This window comes from Euprymna scolopes, chromosome 41, assembly GCF_053919585.1.
Source record: "Euprymna scolopes isolate OS-2025 chromosome 41, ASM5391958v1, whole genome shotgun sequence".
Taxonomy (NCBI): domain Eukaryota; kingdom Metazoa; phylum Mollusca; class Cephalopoda; order Sepiida; family Sepiolidae; genus Euprymna; species Euprymna scolopes.
In genome coordinates, this window is record NC_136522.1 from 32,441,351 (window position 1) to 32,463,352 (window position 22,002).

General features: G+C 36.7%; 1 protein-coding gene across 3 annotated transcripts in view; it reads right to left on the bottom strand.

Annotated features, from left to right (window-relative positions):
* Window positions 1–22,002, bottom strand: part of LOC145266453 (uncharacterized) — a 435,170-nt gene that overhangs the window by 173,589 nt on the left and 239,579 nt on the right. For all 3 annotated transcript variants that reach the window (XM_080122131.1, XM_080122130.1, XM_080122132.1), the window contains exon 2: window positions 1,777–2,007. In XM_080122131.1, coding sequence (XP_079978257.1) covers window positions 1,777–2,007 — 231 coding nt within the window. The remainder of the gene's footprint in view (window positions 1–1,776; window positions 2,008–22,002) is intronic.

Consider the following 22,002-nt stretch of genomic DNA (forward strand, 5'->3'; position numbering starts at 1 on the left):
GGGTCTGCGTTTGCTCCTGATCCACAAAGTATGGAATTAAAAAATTTAAAAATTAAAAAAAAACCTTTACAAGTGTTTTTGATATAGATGTACATAAGAATACTTTGATAAGTATGTTTTAACTTAAATAGGAATGGTATAATAAAATTGTGGGGTCTGCGTTTGCGCCTGGCCTCCGTAGAATGGAAATAGGCACAAACTTTAATGAAGACTTTTCATATCTATCTGCATAAGTATACTTTGATAATTATGTTTCAGTTTGAAGAAATATGGTATAATAAAATTATGGGGTGATCGTTCGCACCTGACCTCCATAAAATGTAAATATGTCACAAAGTTTAACAAAGTTTTTTAATATAGATCCACAGAATATTGTGATAAGTGTTTCAGTGTGAACAGGTATGGTATAATAAATTATGGTGTTTATTTATTTTATTTTTACTTTCATCATATTTTGCTTTGGTTTTGATATCCCCAAATTCGAAGCTATCTCTTTACAACCCTTCCTTTTCATAACCTATCATACTTTCATAAATCAGAGTCCATTTTCTATCAGCTGTTTTTGAACCCAGTCAACGACGGGTACTTTTGCTAGTATATATAAAAAGTATATTAATCAGATGGATAAGTATATTTGCTTTTGATCAAAACGGAAACAACACTGTGAAATCTATGTTCATGCTTTTCATTTATAAAAAGAAAATAAGTTTTACTTTATTCATAACTTGAAAAGCCTTGGAGAAACAAATGTTTATTAACTCAACTGTATTATTTTGACTACTGTTCTCATCTTGAGTGTTATTCTCAGAACGTTTTAGCATATGTAATCTCTGACCGTCTTTTGGTTTATCTTGTCAAATTTGAGCTTTTGCATGATATTTGGAATGGAACCATTTTCACAGAGGTAGCATGCTCTTGTTCCATCAGCAATGACTGAGTAGAAGTCCTAAGTAACTCGCAATTGTATTTTTGAATATCGCCCATGTTAGGGATTGAACTATCAACCTCCAGGATAGTTTCACTTACAACTGAATTTTACTTTATTCGTTACACCACAGAAGAACCTGTAGCATAACGAATAAAATACTATGTAAAATTCAGTTCTAAGTGAAATTATTCTGGAGATTGATGGTTCATTCCTCAGTGCAGATGATACTTAAAATACTATTCGAAAGGAAACAAATTATGTTACCCTCGTTAATTAAATAAAGAGTTCCGTTCAAAATTTGGTGCAGATTCTCAAGTTCAAGAGAAAGATGCCCCGAGTTTGACAAGATATACCTGAAAAAGGTTAGAAGTTATATCAGCCAAAACGTTGTGTGGAAACGTTCTCAAGATGAGAACAATAGTTTGAATAATTCAAGTAATACAAATTAAAAAAGTCAGCAACAATTCAACTATAGTATAACAACAGTATCACACACACACACACCTTTGTTGATATAATGCATTCCACTCATTCGTGGGTTCAGGAAAATAGAAAAGAAAAAAAACATAAAAAAGCAAATAAAATTGAAGATTCATCACTTTTTAAATATTGTTAGTGTTTCTATTTACTTGTCTGCCCACGAGGGCAAAGTTAGGTACAAGGTCTGTTTTTCCATGTGGAGAAAGTCCAGTTCCCCAAATTGGATTGAAACAAAAATAAAAATCGCCTTAGTCTAGAAGGATTTCTCCTTCATTGACTGTGAACAGTAAAAATGAAGTGTAGTATCAGAGCACATGGTTAAGATTGTGAATGTTGAGGAAAAAAAAACGTTGCGATGGAGTGCTTACCTGTGTGGAAGACCTTTCCTTCTTGTATGAGGTTAGCGAGAGTGTTATAGATGAGATTCTCACTGGGGACCTCCATGTCTTTGTAACACTGCTGTAACTTTTCCTGAACTGTCTCCAGCGTGGCCACGATGCGGTTGTTGTTTAGATCCATGATGATCAGACACAGGGCCTCAGGCAGCGGGATGAACTGTGTCTGAGGAATTATCTGCATCTCGATGCCGTTCACGTCACCTGCGGAGAACGAAAGGGAAGAGTAATGAGAGAGGGAGGGGAAGAGAATAAGAGAAAGAAAGATATAAGGAACAGAGAGGGGGGAGAAAGGAAGAGGAAGAGGGGCAGAGATAAGAGAGAGGATGGATATAGAGGGTAGAGTAGGAGAAAGAAAAGGGAGAAAGTGAAAGAAAGAAAAGGGAGAGAGTGAAAGAAAGAAAAGGGAGAGAGTGAAAGAAAGAAAGGGGAAACAGGAGGAAAGAAAGAAGAGGGGGGAGAAATGGAGGAAAAAGGGGAGAGGAAACGAGAAAGAGGGATAAAAGGAGGAGAGGAAGAAAAAAGCGGGAACAGGGAGAAAAGTGGGAAGAAGAAAGAGGGGGAGAAGGAGGGGGAGACGTATAAAACCAAAGCAAATAAATGATGCCGTTTGAGTATCAAGAAGAAAGGAGAGTAAGGGGTATCCAACCGGGACCAATCACGTGGGAGAGCAAACAAGCACTGCCGGTGGTGACAACTGAAAAAGGGGCTGTGACGATACTATGATAAAAGATGAAAAAAAAAAACCCCACCCTTCACTCACTTTCTTTCCAACTATTGTTTCTTTACCCCCTCCCTCTCTTTCATCGAATCATTTTCTCAGCCATCCTGCCTCATTCCACCAACAATGATATTGTCGGAGACAATATCAGCAGCAATGACAATTTACTAAGTGTACCACAGGAAATTCGACAGAGTGAAGACATTATAATACGGAGTGCAGACGATATTTGTCTGCAATTTTCAACTTTTAATTTTATGCCTTTTTGTTGTTGTTGTTGTTAGTCTTGTCTGCATGAAAACAACTATATTTCTATTTTATTTATTTATTTATTTATTTATTTTTTTAATTTTTTATAATAATTGATTTACGGACAATTTTGAAGCTCCATATTTGTGAATGAGACACAGAGCTCTTTTTGAAATCCGCGCCAGAAAGACAAGATTTCAGGCTTCCTCAGCGTTAGCAGAGGGATGATAGAAAAGGGTCAGAAAGGAATTGAAAAATTGCATGTGTGGCAGCAAATCTCAGCACTCCGCCATAACTTTGGTAACCACACATAGATTTTTATCATTAGTCACAATCTAACAGATCTACACGAAAGTTGCTGGTGTGTGTCCCCCCGCCCACACAAACATACTTCAAACGTGGAGGCACATCGTTAATATCTGCAGAATCTACCGTAATGCTACAAATCAACTGAAACTGATTCAATTCGTTATATGTGGGACGTTCCAAAGGTAATGCCTCATATTTTTTATTCCATCCGAATGGATCAGAGGGGATTGCAAATTGCATTGTTATGATGCTTAAACTCGTGCATTTATGACCTGAAAGTTTTGTCTCTTGTGTAAAACTCTAAGAAAGCAAACCCTGTACTGGGCGTGCGTCAGAAGCAAAAGTGCATTCAGAATAGTGATATCTATGTAGAAAATAAATTCTGGAGCACAGATAGTTGTTTGTTTTAATAATATTACTCATCTTCATAGCTCTTCAACATTTTTGGTTAAAAAATAGGAGGACTTACTTTTGGAAGGACCCTCGTACAAAGTTTTGCTCATATAAAAGCATGGTAAAAGCATTACGTTTTCAAAATTTTTATTAAAGCACAAAATGGGATAAGCGAGTGCAATTTAAGGGATTAGAAAGCGGATGTTGGGTGACTTTCGATAGCTTTGTAACTCTCGCTTTCCTTTATTTTGTCTTTTAGTCCTCACATTCCAGGAGCTATGTTTCTGACAAAAGAGGAAGAATTGCTGTTTCCTGGGTCAGAATCTATAACACCTCTCATTAGCTAACTTTGGACTTTTGTTGTTGTTTTAACCTACTTGCACATTAAGTGGCTTTATGCTCTGTCTAAAATGATTTCCATAAAAAAGATTTTCTAATAGAATTTGAATTTCACTTAACGATTTAATTAAATCATTAAACGATACCTATTAAGCAATCCATAATTAGAAAGATCGCCCAGTCTCTTAATTTCTATGCATTACGCAGATTACAGAAGAAAATACAGTAAAATAACTTAGAACTGATTGCTAATCAACACCTCTGGTCGATGGTTTTATTCTTTTGTTAATAATTAAAGGTAATAAAATTTAAATATGAAAGGAATTTGGAAGCATTTAAACTATCGAATAGAGGTCATTTAAATTTTCGCTAAAATCCTTAACAAATCCCTATTTAATTAAAACAGTGAACGTTTTTAAAATTATTTACATTTAATAATTTAATATTTTAAATAGAAACAATATCAATTTAACAAAATTAGTTATATTTTAATAACAATTTGCTTCAATTAATTTAATATTTAAACCATACCATAATAATTTGATTTAATTTTTAAGACTATTTAAAAAAATAAAGAAAAAGAGAAAAAAGGCAATAAGACTCCTGGACAACGCCAGATAAGTACAACTACTCATAATTTACAGGGTGTTCATAAAATTGTGACACCTAGTATAACTGAATATTTTTGGTTGCCATAGATACCTTGGCATCATTCTGACAACCTAGGAGTTGGTTGGCATCATCAGATCCTTCTTAATGAGAATGAAGTATGGTTTGGCTTGATCCTATCAGAATACATATTCTCAGGTATAACTTCACCATCCCTCCCAAAGTTGCCAATCACCTGATACGGGTCCGTATCAGGTAATGCCAATGGGTCCATTATTGCCTAGTTTTCCCCACGATCAAATTACCCCCTCGGGGGAGCTGGTTTCCACACCTTTTGGACTTATGACTTTTTATGGAAACTCTGTAGGATTGACTAGAAAATTTTTTTATAATTCTTTCATTTTTGGTGATTAAAACTGATTAAAACATTGCTTTATTTACTTTAATGTGTAACAGGGATTGAAAGGAGGTTCATCAACCCCTAGTGAGAGGGGCTCCATATTATAGATGAGGGAGTGCTCTTAAATTTGTAATCTACTGCATGGTTTCCAATCCAATATGTGGTATACTGCATGGTTTCCAATCCAATATGTGGTATGCTGCATGGTTTCCAGTCCAATATGTGGTATACTGCATGGTTTCCAATCCAATATGTGGTATACTGCATGGTTTCCAATCCAATATGTGGTATACTGCATGGTTTCCAATCCAATATGTGGTATACTGCATGGTTTCCAATCCAATATGTGGTATACTGCATGGTTTCCAATCCAATATGTGGTATACTGCATGGTTTCCAATCCAATATGTGGTATACTACATGGTTTCCAATCCAATATGTGGTATACTACATGGTTTCCAATCCAATATGTGGTATACTGCATGGTTTCCAATCCAATATGTGGTATACTGCATGGTTTCCAATCCAATATGTGGTATACCAAGTTGTTACGGTTACGATTAATGGGTAGATCACATATTTTAAGAGTAAGACGAGTTCTCGGTGAGGGGTGGAAGAAATCTGTATCATAAAATGATGATATCTGGATTCCATGTAATACTGCGAGTCATCTTTTGCTGAAGAAAAGGGTGGCGATATAGTATGAGAGGAGTTGCATTGGTACTATAAAGTGTAGTAAATGAGGAGGGACAGACAGCATAGACAAGTAAAGAATAGTAATCGGTACTTCCTTCCCAAGTTAATCTCCCCACTTTTTCATTTGTACTTAAATAATATCAGGAGGGGGAAAAACAGGATGCAAATAATAAAATGAAATCCTTTGATTCAACGGACGAGCCAGAAGGGGAAGGAACGGTGATAAGAAACCAAGAGAAGGAAGGAGAAATGAAATAGGAAGTGAAACATGTGGAGAGGAGGAAAAAAGAAGAGGAAGAGGGGAAAAGAAAGGAGGGAGAAAAGGAAGAGGGGGAAAGAGAAAGAGGAGGAAGAAAAGGAAAAGGAGGAGGAAGAAAAAGAGAAGGGGAGGAAAAAGAGAAGGGGAAGAAGGAGAAAAAGAAGAGGAAGGAAAAAAAGAAGAGAAAGGAGAAAAAGAGAAAGGTAAAAAAGAAGAGAAAGGTGGAAAAGAAGAGGAAGGTGGAAAAGAAGAGGAAGGTGGAAAAGAAGAGGAAGGTGGAAAAGAAGAGGAAGGTGGAAAAGAAGTGAAGGTAGAAACTAATTGGAAGGAAGAAGCAGTGAATTTAAGGGGAAGAAAAAAGAATAGAAGGAGAAAGATGAAGAAAGGAAAGAGGAGAAAAATAAAGACTACTGGTTGTCAACATATCTTTATAATAAAGTAAAATGATTTTCTTCCATTTACGATTATAGTTTTCTATCCGAAACTTACATATGTGAATTTATAACATTTAGGATAATTCTTGATGTTGGTTTTCAGAAAATATGCATATTTTTTTTTGTTCACTTTCTGTAAATTTTACCGGCTCCACAGCTTCTTGTAACAATCATTCATAAAGAAATTCGGAGAAATTTTCACTTCTACAAGCACATTTACTTCTGTTGTTCTCTTTCAACTACACTTTTTCTTTTGAACATTTTGATTGGCTAAGAACTTTCTTGTACATTCTCGATTTATGCAATAGCAGATTAGCAGTATGTTCTATTGTTTCAATCGTTTCCAATATTCTTATTTCATTATTATTATGTTAATCATTTACCTTTGGTGAATTTTAGATTGATATTTCCAAACAGTAAACAGCCAATACCACAATTTTTTATCCAGCTTGTTGGCTTATTTCAAACTGAAAATTTTCTAATTTTTTTAAATTTCTTTATTCATTTCTAATAAATAATTCTCACAAAATATAAATTCTTTAACAAACTTGATTGCAATTAATTTTTAACAAATTATTTTACTTTTTCTAACTTTCGAAATGAACCATTCTAAAACGTGTTGAACCTTTATTTCATAAAAGGCAATTTTCAATTGAAGCATACAACTTCTTAGCGATAAGAGGTTTCATTTTTTAATTTGTTTGTTTCATCGTTATTCTATCTTCTCCTGCAACCATGCCTACTTAACAATAGCATCCATGTTGCCATGGCGATTGTTACAGATTTTAATATCTGCTAATGAAAGAGTATTTTTATCAATTTTCACAATAGTCTACAATTCAATGAATTCGTTCCATAAATTACTTTTGCCCTTAGAAATACCTGCAAAAATCACAGGATACCTTCCTTCTAGGTATTACCATCTCCTTTGGGTGAAGGGGGGAGACAACGGGTGTATTATCTGCTAACCATGGCATTCTAATCCATGAGAGAACACTGATGATACCAGGCAGGACACTTTCAGGAAAAATTCACTTTTTATCATTATTTACACTATAAATTGACTTTTTATTGTTTTGTGTGTGTGTGTGTGTGTGTGTGTGTGTGTGTGTGTGTGTGTGTGTGTGTGTGTGTGTGTTTCGTTGTTTTGTATTTTCCTTTTACATTGTATTTTAATGAATTTAGATGGCAAAGAAACACATAACATTTGTGTTATTTTGAATACATCGCAAAGTTCAAAGATAACAGGATGCCTTCTTCCCAGACTTTATCATCTCCTTCCGGAGGATGAAGTGCCTGCTGTCTATGGTACTCTTATTGATGAGGGAGTGACGATGGGATCGATCAGGGCATTTAGACCATAAAGTATAAATTGACTTAACTGCTCCATTATATCCATTGACTTCATCCTCCCAGGCGTTACTAAGTAATTTATAAATTGAAGACATAAAAAACACTACAATTAATATTTTTAGCTAATTAGGAAATGGAGTACAATTACAGGAATTTCAAAGATAGAAATATGATTTGGGGATTTTTCAATTTCTCCAGGTAACACTTGTGTGCATATTCCACTAGTGTAAAATATAGTTATCCATAAACAGCTGTGTCGTTGTTCCATAACTCATCGGTGTAGCTATATGTAGCGAGTGCATCAACCTCGAGATTGAAAGCTTGAATGCTAGTTACTAACTTGATCACTGAACTTCGATTCTCTTCCAAAATTACTTAGAATGAGTGCTTTATGCCAAATAAATGGTTGAATATGATTAAATTTATGCTCGCTTTTGCATTAAATACTCAACCCTGTTAATCCTTAACTGTGCATCAAACAGATACCATAAATCTCCGTTCGCTGCACTTTATTATAACAAAAATCCATGCAAAATCTCGGCTTGGCTTCCATGGAAAATTTGAACAAACAAACAGACAAACAAAGAGAAATATAATATAAATAATGTTTATTGGCAAAGAAAAACTTTAAAAGCACTATTAAACCTCAATGATTTTGTAATGTGATTTTTAAATAATTATACACTAACTGTTATCAAAGAGAAGAGAAAAAAAAATGATAAAAGAGAAAAAAACTGCTGCTATGTGTCATCAAACCAACAAGATGAAACTTGTTTTTATAATAAGCTGCTGTCCAAATAAAACAAATTAGTCCCTGGACAAGTTCAATGTCACTTAACTTTGGTGATCTTATAATAAGCTATGTGAAAATGTGATTATTGCCACATATAAAATCGAACGAGTAGGCAAAGGTCAAAGTATGGAGATCGTCTGTGACCAACCATATCGATTTTTAGAATGAACAAAAAAAAATTTCCTCTTACTATTGTCTATTACAAAAGCGTTCATAACAAAACTTTTCTCATAACGGACACGCAGTACGCAAGAAAAATAAATTGCAATTCATTGTTCTTAAATAGAGATTAATTAAACACATGATACGATTCCAAAAACTTTTCTAAATCCAATCTATCATTTTACAATTGCTAATCTGGGAATTTAAGTGTTAAATTGAATTTCAAATGATTTAATCTCCATATAAATTTGTTTTCCTTGTTGGAAAGACGATCATTTAAGGATTCCACTGAAAATTTCACGAAGGTTTCCAACTTCAAAAGGATGCACTTGAAGGAGGTCAAAGGTTACATAAGCAGAAACGTTGTAAAAATAACAACCAAGATGATAATATTTTGATTAATTCCAAAGAATACAAAGGTTCCAGAGTTAGAAAAGATGCATTGAAGATGGACAGAGGTTACAAAGATGAGATGAGATTAACAGTCGAAATAGTTTAAATAATCTTATGAGCATCAGTCATGATGTTGGCCTCAACATATTCACTAATTTGTTTTTTGCATTTCCATTTTTTTGATAAAAAGTATTCTGGAGTTGCATAATTTTGAAAATTAGGACTTGAAAAAAAATAATAATCACAATAAAAACAATAATAATAATAAAAACAATAATAATAAGAAGAAGAACAACAACAACAAAAACAACAACAACAAAAACAATAATAATAATAATAATAATAATAATAATAATAATCGGTTCAACGTCTGCTTTACATGATGGTATGTGTTGGACTGTTTGTAGAAATAAAACTTCCAAACTAACCTATCTCTGGCCAGGTCTTTAATTATCCTTCTTTCTTTCAAATCTATCCTTATCACTTACTTCTGTTTTCCTTGACTCTACTACCTCAACTGTTTTACATCTAACCCAAAAACTTCCATTCTTTTAACGAAACCAAACCATAAGTCTTTTCTGCACACATCTCCATCTACTGTGAAGAAATAATAAGATATAAAAATAAACGAAAATTTTAAATGAAAATCTGAAAGTGATTTTTATATTTTTTCGTATTTTAAAAGTTTGAGTCACAAAAATGATGTTTAAGAAGCAACGAAAATCACATTTAATTTATGTTATTTCAATGGGATTTAAAGCAGTTAAATCACAGAATTAAATTTGCAACATTTGAGCAATTGTTTTTATAATTTTAAGAGTTTCTGATTAGAACTTAAGTCCAAGGAATTAAAATCTTTGCAAGTTATAGCTTCCCAGTTTATTTTTTCCATAGCAGTATTGAGGGTGGGGTGAGCTTACGCAATTTTAAGTAGACAGTATGAAGCGAAGTAGCGAAGAACAGAGAGAGGGGGAGGGGGATAGTGAGGTGATTATTATCTTAAGGGAAGAAGAGAAATAGGAAGTAGGTGTAGGATAGAGTGGAAGGAGAAAGAAGAGAAATAGAAAGAAAAAGGATAATAAATAGAAAAGGGGAGAAAAAGAAGGGGGAAGAAGAAAAAGAAAAATGTTAGAAAGTAGAAATAAAAAGAAAGGAGAGAGAAGTAGAAGGAGAAGAGAGGAAGAGGGGAAAGCGAGGAGAGAGGAAAAAGGAGGAAAAGACAAGAAAAAGATGCACATTAATCAGAGACAAGTTTATTATTATTGACACCATTTAAAGATGTAAAGTAACATATTTAAAAGGCCAAAATAATGCTCAAAAGTCTAAACACGCATTCTTCCTTAGTTTTAAGAGGAATTTCACAGGATATGGGACACGTGTACACATGGAGCAGTAGATAGGAACGTTTAATTAATGACTCGGAAAAGATATAAGACAGAAAGCAACTATGAGGAATTCCGGAAAAGGAAAAAAAAGAATAAAAATGAGGAGAAAAAGAATAGGAAAGAAAGAATAAATAAAAATAGGGATTAAATAATTTTCTTTTAATATTTATGTGTCTACTTCTGTCTGTAGAGGCAATGGGCATTTTTTTTCTCCCTCATAATATAAGTGAACTTGTCTGTGTGTCAGCGAAACAGTCTCTACCAAACTACTTTGTCGGTTTTCGGTCTACAGAATGAAACTTGATATATGGGATATTCAGATTTGTGGAACAAATTCGATTTTGTTTTTGATGAAAAAAAAAAAAAATAGACTGGGAAAGAAGTAACTTTTTACTAGCAGATTCTCTTAGTTATTTGGGAATTTAATATTTAGTTGATTTTACAATTCCATTGAAAGGTACAGATATCAAAACGCAGGTTAATCAGCATAAGTTGTTCTAACGTTACATAATTTGATTAGATATATATTTTATATTTATTTACTAGCGCAGGTGGGGGGGGGGGCTCGGCTTTGCCCAGGTGTAAAATACACTTAAGGGTAATTCCATCTCAAATCATCGAGAAAAAAAAAACATCTTTGACATCCTTACCTCTCAGATTTTTTTCCAAACTTCCAACATATGTTGGTATCATAAAAACTAGGGAATACTGAAAATTTGAGCTTTTAACTCTAAGCGGTTCCGGAAATATTGCAATTTTGGTATTTTACGTATCTCGCGTTGAGGCGCAAATTTGCGAAATTATGAGGGTACGTAGCTGTTTTCAGTTTTTCTCGCATCAAATCATGCAGTCGATCCAACTCTGCAGCCTTCCACTGGACATCATTTTTCTCAAAATCAGAATCAGATGTATCAAGCATATCCCCTTCAACATCATAGGCTTCTGCCAGGGCGGATTTGTAGGTGTTCATCACTTTCTTGAGTTTCTGTTTGTCACTGCTCACACAACTATGTTGGGCCACACTATGAAGGTTCACCAACAATTTCTAGACCAGTGTTGAGCTGTTTTCTTGGTGTTTCGTACATTTCAAATGGTTCATCAGCTAAAGTGTCTTCATTAAAATCATTTTGAAACTGAACTACAACATCTGAGGAGCTTCTGTCAGAGGAACTTTCCAAAGATATTGGTAGGATTTGTCACATTGTCAGCAAAGCATGAACCCTGGCGTAACTGTGTAGTCTTTGGCTTCTAAATATTGCCTCATCTCAAGAGTGATTAAACCTAAAAAATTGGTCAATCACAGGGGGCTGTGAGAATTTTTAGGGGTTCATAAATGCTACAAACAATTTTTGAGGTTCGATTGTGAGCTATCCGGTTACTTGGCTTTACCTGCTACTTGCATCAAACAAAAAAACAAACAAACAAAAAATTTCAGCCAACTTAAAGAAACACCAGAAAGCAGCAATACCACTTCTTAAATGAACAGGAAGTCAAAATAAAATTCAGGATTTCCTGTTTATGGTGAAGTCAAGTGACTCCTTGTACACTGCTCTGTCTGGAAGTGAGGCCCGTAAAACTGCGCTCTTTGAGGTTAGATTGTGAGCTAACAAGGAAAGAACCAAACACCTTTTTTGGAGGAATTTAAATTCAGACTATCAAGAATGTCTACGAATAAGAAAAAATTCAATTTCCAATAGTGCTACATGTTTTTTTGGGTTGCCTTAGACTAATACCCAAATCTCGGCTTAAAAGTTCAATAACTCAGAAACAGTTCATTTTCAGAGGCTTTAAATGTGATTTTTGGAGTCTTCGCGTGGAAAACCTTGTCCATGCAAATTTTCAAGTTTCTACCTTGTCTAGAAAATGATTTATGCCCCAAAACGTAATTTCATAATTTTGCGAATTTGCGCCTCAACACGATATACGTAAAATATCAAAATTGCGATATTTCCGGAACCGCTTAGAGTTAAAAGCTCAAATTTTCGGTATTCCCTAGTTTATATGATACCAACATATGGTGAAAGTTTGAAAAAAATCTGAGAGGTAAGGGTGTCATGGTCTGGATGATTTGAAATATATTTTAATTTGTTCAGATTTCGTATATATTATTATTATTATAGAGTCGTGATTTCAAAAGTAAAAAAAAAAAAGTATCTTGGTGCTATCAGCTAGAATCGAGACCAAAAGCAAAACTGTAGCATTCAAAGCTGGTAACGTTACCACTGTACAAACATGACACGCACATGAACTGATTAGAAATAAACTAAGATGAATGTACAAAATGTTTAACGATTTTTTCAATTTTGATCCATTTTTGACTCCTTAAAAACTATTTTAACCGACTAAAAATTCATGAAAGAACATTTCGTAAAAAATCCAATCATTTGAGTCCTCTAGTGCTGCTCTGCGACTTTTAGTTTTGGGGGAGATAGATTTTGAAAATATGGAGACAGACAGATATATAGCCTTTTATATATTAGATTTACATAGGACATGTAACAAACGCGACACTAACATGATCTCATCAAGTGAAAAGTCTGTCATATAGTTGTTCATATTGAAATTATATATTTAAAAAATTGAGCTACCAACTGTCATTTTTTTCAAATGCTGTTTACTGCTTAATATTTTAGTATTTCTCGTTTGTCTATTACACAAAAAAATACTAAAGTATCAACCAATAAACAAAAATTTTATAAAATATTTGTTGGTAGCTTCACTCCTTTAAAAATACACTTTTCTCTTGTAATAACAACCCTTCTACTTTTGTTTTTTTTAATTACCAAGTGGTCACTCATCTTAGTACTGGCCAGGCTCAACATTGCTTAGCTTTATAATTTGTGAATACGCAAGTAAAGGTGGAATGAAAAGTAGGTAAATGAATTTCATTTTTTTGCTTTTGTGATAGCAATTTATCGAAGCGAGCCACATGGTAAAATGAACACACAGACACAGAAACACGCAAGAGAAATAATAATAATCAGAGTGAGAGATGACCAGGCGAGATAATGTTGACACCTTAGAATGTTTTTTTTATATTTTGTCAGAAAAATAAATCTAAAATGTGAGCGAATGAGTGAGCAAGCGAGAGAGAGAGGGTAGAGAGAGAGAGTTGGAAGAATATATACAGAGAGAGAGAGAGAGGAAGTAAAAACTGATGTAGATAGTGTCTGCCGTGATGTTTTTTTTTCTCCAGCATGAAAAGAAATGTAAAAAGTGAGTGAGAGAGAGAGAGAGAGAGAGAAAGTTGGGAAGAATATATACAAAGAGGGAGAGAGAAAGAGAGAGGAAATAAAAACTATTGTAGATAATGTTGATGTCGTCAAATGTTTGTTTGTTCTTCGACATAAAAAGGACATTACACGGTGAACAATATCCACACCAGTTTTTATTTCCTGCCTCTCTCTTTCTCTGTATATATTCTTCTCAACTCACTCGCTCTATCTCTCTCATAGTCAAAAAAACCTATGCTGACAAGATAAGTAACAGGATTGGAATCTAATCGTAGGAAAATATGTAAATATTTAAATCGCCCACATTAAAAGTAAACGTAAAAAAGTATTTAAAAAAGATTAAAATAAACGTCCTGTTATAAAACAAAGTAAAAGAAACAAATAGCATCGCGTAAGGTTCGCTAAGCCGCCCCAAAATCGAAAACTAAACAATGATACCGATACATATTTTTTTCAGGGTTTGTTTGTTTTTTAGGGGGGGTGCTAGTGGCGTGTTACTGATGTGTGCATATGTAAGTGTAAGGTTATCAGTATTTAATTTTCTGTTTAGAAGCAGTTATGCTTGTATTTGGTCTAATTTATTAAAACGATTGCCTCTTGTAGAAAGTGCTGCCATATTTTAAAAGTTCTGGGGCGTTCGTTTATGTATTAATAGGTAGATTCTGAAATAATCGAATTGTCAGCTCTCAGCCAATGAGAATGAGCAAAATTTGAGAAGGGAAAATTTATTATTTTTTAATCGGAAAATGGAAAGATTATGTTTATGATCTAGTTATGAAGGATGCAAGCACAATATCTGTAGCATGCATATTTCCTCTCTGTCTTGAGTGGGGTAGGAGGACTTAATATTTAGGGAGAAAAATAGGAACTACTTTCTCTAAAGATGCTGCCATTGTGATGTGTTGCTTCCAGGATCAAATGTAGTAAATATGTCTAAAATGTGTTGCTTCCAGGATCAAATGTAGTAAATATGTCTAAAATGTCGTTCTAAAGTTACATAAGATAGTGGCTAAAAATCTAGGCATAATAAATTTATATGTGGGATCTGTTGTTGCAAACCTACTTTGGTCCAGAGGGAATTTCTGCAATCAAAGTATGTATATATAAATTTCATAGAAGCGCATTTCAGCACAAATTGAAATCATGCTTTGATCCAGTTAAAATGGATAGCTATCTCTCCTTGAGGAAGCCTCTTACGTTGATAAGCTTTCAGATCTAAAATGGAAGGCATATCCCATTTGTTGCAAAGGTTGCTGGAAAATGTCGTTGGATGGTTCTCTATTTTTTATTATTTATTTATTATTATTTATCTATTTCTAATTATTTATTTTATATACATAATTATTTACTTTTATTCATTCATTTATATTTATTCCTTATGTTTTTTTTACTCATTTGACTTTTTCTTTTATTTAATTGTTTATGCTTCTTCTTTTCAATATGAGCGTATTAATTGCACGAATATGTGAGATGCAGCCCGCAGCTGTTAAAATTTTTAACGACATGTGAAACGCTAAGTCGTTGATTGAAACGGGAGAGGCTAAAATCATTAAACGTTCAATTTTGAGTGTATTAAACAGTTCATTTAATGCAGTTCAGATAATGGAGCCTCATATCAGTGAGGGAAGCTGATAACGCAAAAAAGCTGTTCAGAGGTAAGTTCCGAAACGATGCAGATTCTCTGCTGATTATCCAACATTATCTGGATATGAAATGCCCTATAAGTTAAATCAGCCAATAAATGTTATTATTTACATGTCTACAAAGTAAGCCGTGTTTTCCAAACAACAATATCTTCTGTTGATCGCTCGCTTCATAGCGAGTTTCTTCTACTGTTCCAGAAGCAAATATGATTTTAGCACTCCAGAAAGTATGTAACTCCTTATGCAATCCTCTACGTAAATAACAGCCATTTAAATCTTAAGATAAAATACTGTTGTTACATATGGGAGGTGCCGCTCACACCACTCTTTATTTGATTCAAAATCGATTTTGCAATCTAGTGGCTGAGGATGATCTCTTCCGTTCTGAAAACATTCACAGCAAAAACTTGTCCTCGTTTACAGCTGCAAATAACTTTCCCTTAAATGCAATTCCTATTAGCAGACTGGTTTTTCCTCCAAGAACTTATAACTTATTGAACACATTATTTAAAGATTGCTTTCCTGTTGGCTACAACATGGTTGTCTTCCAATCAAATGTCCACGAATAGTTGTCATAAATCTTCATAAGTAATCAAACTTTGTTCATTCCATTAATCATTTTAAATCCTCTCATAATATTATTCATCCTTTAACTGGCAATCTAACCTTCTCATTAACATTTATCCTCCATTGGTTTTTAGCCTCGATGAGCTGTAATCAGTTAGTGCAAAGAATATATATATATATATATATATATATATATATATATATATATATCTTTCAATAGCAATATTGTGTCTATTATTCAGTAAAAATACAACGTAGCTTCATAAATTTCTCCCAGGGCACGAATAAATGTAGATCAAATAAGACTTGAAATCCGGTCACACACTGCGAATCGTTACTAATCATCAGCAGATGAAGAGGGGTGTGTGTGTGTGTGTGTGTGTGTGTGTGTGTGTGTGTGTGTGTGTGTGTGTGTGTGTGTGTGTGTGTGTGTGTGTGTGTGTGTGTGTGTGTGTGTGTGTGTGTGTGTGATATATTGTGCGTGCTAAGCTTGAAAGTGAACGAAGGAGATGACGTGTGTATGTAACAGACGATTTTGATTGTGTGAGAGAGAATCAATGGGTGTGCATGTGAGAGATCATGAGATTGCGGACCGGAGGGAGATGATGCAAGTATATGTATGATGTGGTAGTATTAGAAACCGACAGAAATAATACATGTGTGTTAGAGAGAGATGGTGTATTGGAAAGAGGGAAATAGAAAGATGGTGTATTGGAAAGAGAGGGAAATAGAAAGATGGTGTATTGGAAAGAGAGGGAAATAGAAAGATGGTGTATTGGAAAGAGAGGGAAATAGAAAGATGGTGTATTGGAAAGAGAGGGAAATAGAAAGATGGTGTATTGGAAAGAGAGGGAAATAGAAAGATGGTGTATTGGAAAGAGAGGGAAATAGAAAGATGGTGTATTGGAAAGAGAGGGAAATAGAAAGATGGTGTATTGGAAAGAGAGGGAAATAGAAAGATGGTGTATTGGAAAGAGAGGGAAATAGAAAGATGGTGTATTGGAAAGAGAGGGAAATAGAAAGATGGTGTATTGGAAAGAGAGGGAAATAGAGAGATGGTGTATTGGAAAGAGAGGGAAATAGAAAGATGGTGTATTTGAGGGACAGAGAAAGATCGTATTTTTCAGAGAAAAGGGGTTGGGGGAAGAGAGATGGTGAATTTCAGTGGAAAAGGGGTGAAAAGAGAGCGTATTTCAGAGAAGGGGAGACATTGTGTATGTTAAAGATGGTGTATGCGAGCGATAGAGAGAGAGATCGTGTATGCGAGCGAGAGAGAGAGAGATCGTGTATGCGAGCGACAGAGAGAGGGATCGTGTATGCGAGCGAGAGAGAGAGAGAGAAAGATCGTGTATGCGAGCGAGAGAGAGAGATCGTGTATGCGAGAGAGAGATCGCGTATGCGAGCGAGGGAGAGAGAGAGATATCACGTATGCGAGAGAGGGAGAGAGAGAGATATCGCGTATGCGAGAGAGGGAGAGAGAGAGAGAGATCGCGTATGCTAGAGAGGAAGAGAGAGAGAGATCGCGTATGCGAGAGAGGGAGAGAGAGAGAAATCGTGTATGCGAAAGAGAGATCTTGCGTATGCGAGCGAGGGAGAGAGAGAGATATTGCGTATGCGAGAGAGGGAGAGAGAGAGAGATCGCGTATGCGAGAGAGGGAGAGAGAGAGAGATCGCGTATGCGAGAGAGGGAGAGAGAGAGAGAGAGAGAGATCGCGTATGGGAGAGAGGGAGAGAGAGAGAGAGAGGGAGATCGCGTATGAGATAGAGAGAGAGAGATCGCGTATGAGATAGAGAGAGAGAGATCGCGTATGAGATAGAGAGAGAGAGATCGCGTATGAGATAGAGAGAGAGAGATCGCGTATGAGATAGAGAGAGAGAGATCGCTTATGAGATAGAGAGAGAGAGATCGCTTATGAGATAGAGAGAGAGAGATCGCTTATGAGATAGAGAGAGAGAGATCGCGTATGAGATAGAGAGAGAGATCGCGTATGAGATAGAGAGAGAGAGATCGCGTATGAGATAGAGAGAGAGAGATCGCGTATGAGATAGAGAGAGAGAGATCGTGTATGCGAGAGAGAGAGAGATCGTGTATGCGAGAGAGAGAGCGATCGTGTATGCGAGAGAGAGAGAGCGACCGTGTATGCGAGAGAGAGAGAGAGAGCGATCGTGTATGAGATAGAGAGAGAGAGATCGCGTATGAGATAGAGAGAGAGAGATCGTGTATGCGAGAGAGGGAGAGATCGTGTATGCGAGAGAGGGAGCGATCGTGTATGCGAGAGAGGGAGCGATCGTGTATGCGAGAGAGGGAGCGATCGTGTATGCGAGAGAGGGAGCGATCGTGTATGCTAGAGAGGGAGCGATCGTGTATGAGAGAGAGAGAGAGATCGTGTATGAGAGAGAGAGAGAGATCGTGTATGAGAGAGAGAGAGAGAGATCGTGTGAGAGAGAGAGAGAGATCGTGTATGAGAGAGAGAGAGAGAGATCGTGTATGAGAGAGAGAGAGAGAGATCGTGTATGAGAGAGAGAGAGAGAGAGATCGTGTATGAGAGAGAGAGAGAGAGAGATCGTGTATGAGAGAGAGAGAGAGAGAGATCGTGTATGAGAGAGAGAGAGAGAGAGATCGTGTATGAGAGAGAGAGAGAGATCGTGTATGAGAGAGAGAGAGAGAGATCGTGTATGAGAGAGAGAGAGAGAGATCGTGTATGAGAGAGAGAGAGATCGTGTATGAGAGAGAGAGAGAGAGAGATCGTGTATGAGAGAGAGAGAGAGAGAGATCGTGTATGAGAGAGAGAGAGAGATCGTGTATGAGAGAGAGAGAGAGATCGTGTATGAGAGAGAGAGAGATCGTGTATGAGAGAGAGAGAGATCGTGTATGAGAGAGAGAGAGATCGTGTATGAGAAAGAGAGAGAGAGATCGTGTATGCGAGAGAGAGAGAGATCGTGTATGCGAGAGAGAGAGAGATCGTGTATGCGAGAGAGAGAGAGTGATCGTGTATGCGAGAGAGAGAGAGTGATCGTGTATGCGAGAGAGAGAGAGATCGTGTATGCAAGAGAGAGTGATCGTGTATGCAAGAGAGAGTGATCGTGTATGCAAGAGAGAGAGATCGTGTATGCAAGAGAGAGAGATCGTGTATGCAAGAGAGTGAGATCGTGTATGCAAGAGAGTGAGATCGTGTATGCAAGAGAGTGAGATCGTGTATGCGAGAGAGAGAGATCGTGTATGCGAGAGAGAGAGATCGTGTATGCGAGAGAGAGAGAGATCGTGTATGCGAGAGAGAGAGAGATCGTGTATGCGAGAGAGGGAGCGATCGTGTATGCGAGAGAGAGGGAGCGATCGTGTATGCGAGAGAGAGGGAGCGATCGTGTATGCGAGAGAGAGGGAGCGATCGTGTATGCGAGAGAGAGGGAGCGATCGTGTATGCGAGAGAGAGGGAGCGATCGTGTATGCGAGAGAGAGGGAGCGATCGTGTATGCGAGAGAGAGGGAGCGATCGTGTATGCGAGAGAGAGGGAGCGATCGTCTATGCGAGAGAGAGGGAGCGATCGTGTATGCGAGAGAGAGAGCGATCGTGTATGCGAGAGAGGGAGATCGTGTATGCGAGAAAAAGAGATCGTGTATGCGAGAGAGAGAGATCGTGTATGCGAGAGAGAGAGAGATCGTGTATGCGAGAGAGAGAGAGATCGTGTATGCGAGAGAGAGAGAGATCGTGTATGCGAGAGAGAGAGAGATCGTGTATGCGAGAGAGCGATCGTGTATGCGAGAGGGAGAGATAGAGAGAGAGATCATGTATGCGAGAGAGAGAGAGATCGTGTATGCGAGAGAGAGATCGTGTATGCGAGGGAGAGATCGTGTATGCGAGAGAGAGATCGTGTATGCGAGAGAGAGAGATCGAGAGATCGTGTATGCGAGACAGAGAGAGAGAGATCGTGTATGCGAGACAGAGAGAGAGAGATCGTGTATGCGAGACAGAGAGAGAGAGATCGTGTATGCGAGACAGAGAGAGAGAGATCGTGTATGCGAGACAGAGAGAGAGAGATCGTGTATGCGAGACAGAGAGAGAGAGAGATCGTGTATGCGAGACAGAGAGAGAGAGATCGTGTATGTGAGACAGAGAGAGATCGTGTATGCGAGACAGAGAGAGAGAGAGATCGTGTACGCGAGACAAAGAGAGAGAGAGATCATGTACGCGAGACAAAGAGAGAGAGAGATCGTGTACGCGAGACAGAGAGAGAGAGAGAGAGTATGAAATCGTGTATGCGAGAGAAAGAGAGAGAGAAATTGTGTATGTGAGAGAGTTAAATCGTCTATGAAAGAGAGAAATCGTCTATGAAAGAGAGAGTGAAATCTTGTATGTGAGAGATTATGTATATGTGAGAGAAATTTTGTATGCAGAAAAGAGATTGTGTAAAATAGAGAGAAAAATTATGTATGTGACACAGAGAGTCTGGAACTATGCCTTTGAGAGAGAAAGACGTTAGAGATGGTGTATGTGTGACAGTGAGATTGTTGGTGTGTGAGAGAGAGGTGGAGATTGCATGTGTATGTGTGAGAAAGATTGCACGTGTTTGTAAGATAGACTGCGTGTGTATGTGAGAGATAGTGTGTATAAGAGAGAGATAGTGTGTATAAGCGAGAGATGGCATGTATAAATGAGAGATTGTGTGCATAATAGTGAGATGATGCAACTATGTATGAATGTGTGTGTATGAGAGCCTGAAATATTGGCTGTGTCCATTCATACGAGTTGATGTAGTATTAAATGTGTTAGACATATGGTGTGAATGCGTGTATGTGTGCATGTCAAAGCAACACAGTGTGTGTAATAGTGCACACATGCATGTGTGTGCATGCGAAAGAGTTCTGTTTTTGTGGCCCATCAGCACTCAGGTCATTTAGTGCCGCAGATATCACTTTCTGGTCATAAAACTGATTGTAGACAATTCATTATTGATAAAAATGCACTGATTTAAAAAACAAAAATCGCTTCCCTTAAAAAAGAAAAGAAAAATCCTTTATTCACATTTCCCTCTGGTTTTAGTTGATCCTGACACTCCTCCTTGTAGAAGTGGAAGGGGGGGGGCGTAACAATGAAAGAGCTTCTGTTTGTTGGGTAGAGGGTGTTAGGTTTCTCCCTGGAGCTTAGATATTCTCATTCACTAAATCAACTTCCTCCATGGATGACTGCACTTCCTTTTATGAGCTCCCGTGAAAGTTAAACTGCTAAGAACTTGACACGAATGAGAAATCTAATGATGTTTCCTTTAATTTTCCGTATGTGTTTGATTTGTGTGCATGTCCATGCAACTGACCACATCAAGGTTAACGAGGAGGGGGGGGGGGGCGGCGGACGAATTGTGAATGTGTGAATAAATATATTTACAATGGCTGGAAAAATGTTGAATCTATTATAAATCAGTGCTATAATAAAAGGGTGGGGGTCAGACAGTACATTAGTCTCTTGGAGCGACGGGGCTTGGGGAGGTAACGAGGGGTAAATTTCTCACTGTATCCATAAAATTCCATTTCTCCTATTTTCTATTGCATCATCCCCTTCCCCCTTTTATACAAAAGTTAGCAAATATCTTCTGCTGTCCAGGTATTTCCTTGTTTTCTTTTTCTGTTTTTTTTTTTTTTTCTTGTTTTGTTTTGTTTTTTTCTCGGACTGACCTTTCCTCTGTAAGAAAAAGATCGCTGTTCACTTATGATTTGAGACTTATGATTGTTTACTTTGTTCCTAATGCGTACATGTAGCCTTTGTAAAGGCCACGGTTGGCTTGGAGTAGTTATAATAGGTTTAGAAGCATTTGTTTCTTCAATGTCAGTCTCATTTCAGAAAAAAAAAAAAAATTATTCCCTAAACAACTAGCACTTAGGTTTTGATCTTTGGAAAAAAAAAAAAAAAACATTTTTTTTTTTTGATGTCAAAAGCTTGTCACAGTAGACCAGCCACAGGGGCTACTATGCTAATGTATTTCATAATGCATTATCATTAGGGGTTGTGACAACAAAATATTCTTTGTATTCTTTTGACTCTCGGGTATATATCCGACACAATCAACCGAGAACCACATCCGACTATATAAAAACATATAAGATAATAACGGATATATACTCAAGAATCAAAAGAATATGCTGTTGTCACAGTCCTAGTTATCATAGTAGCCCCGCCATGCAACGTAATTCTCTCTTGGCACAGGACACAAACATCCCTCAAAATAGACAAAGATGACTAGGCATGGCTGCAATAATTAGTGACACTTT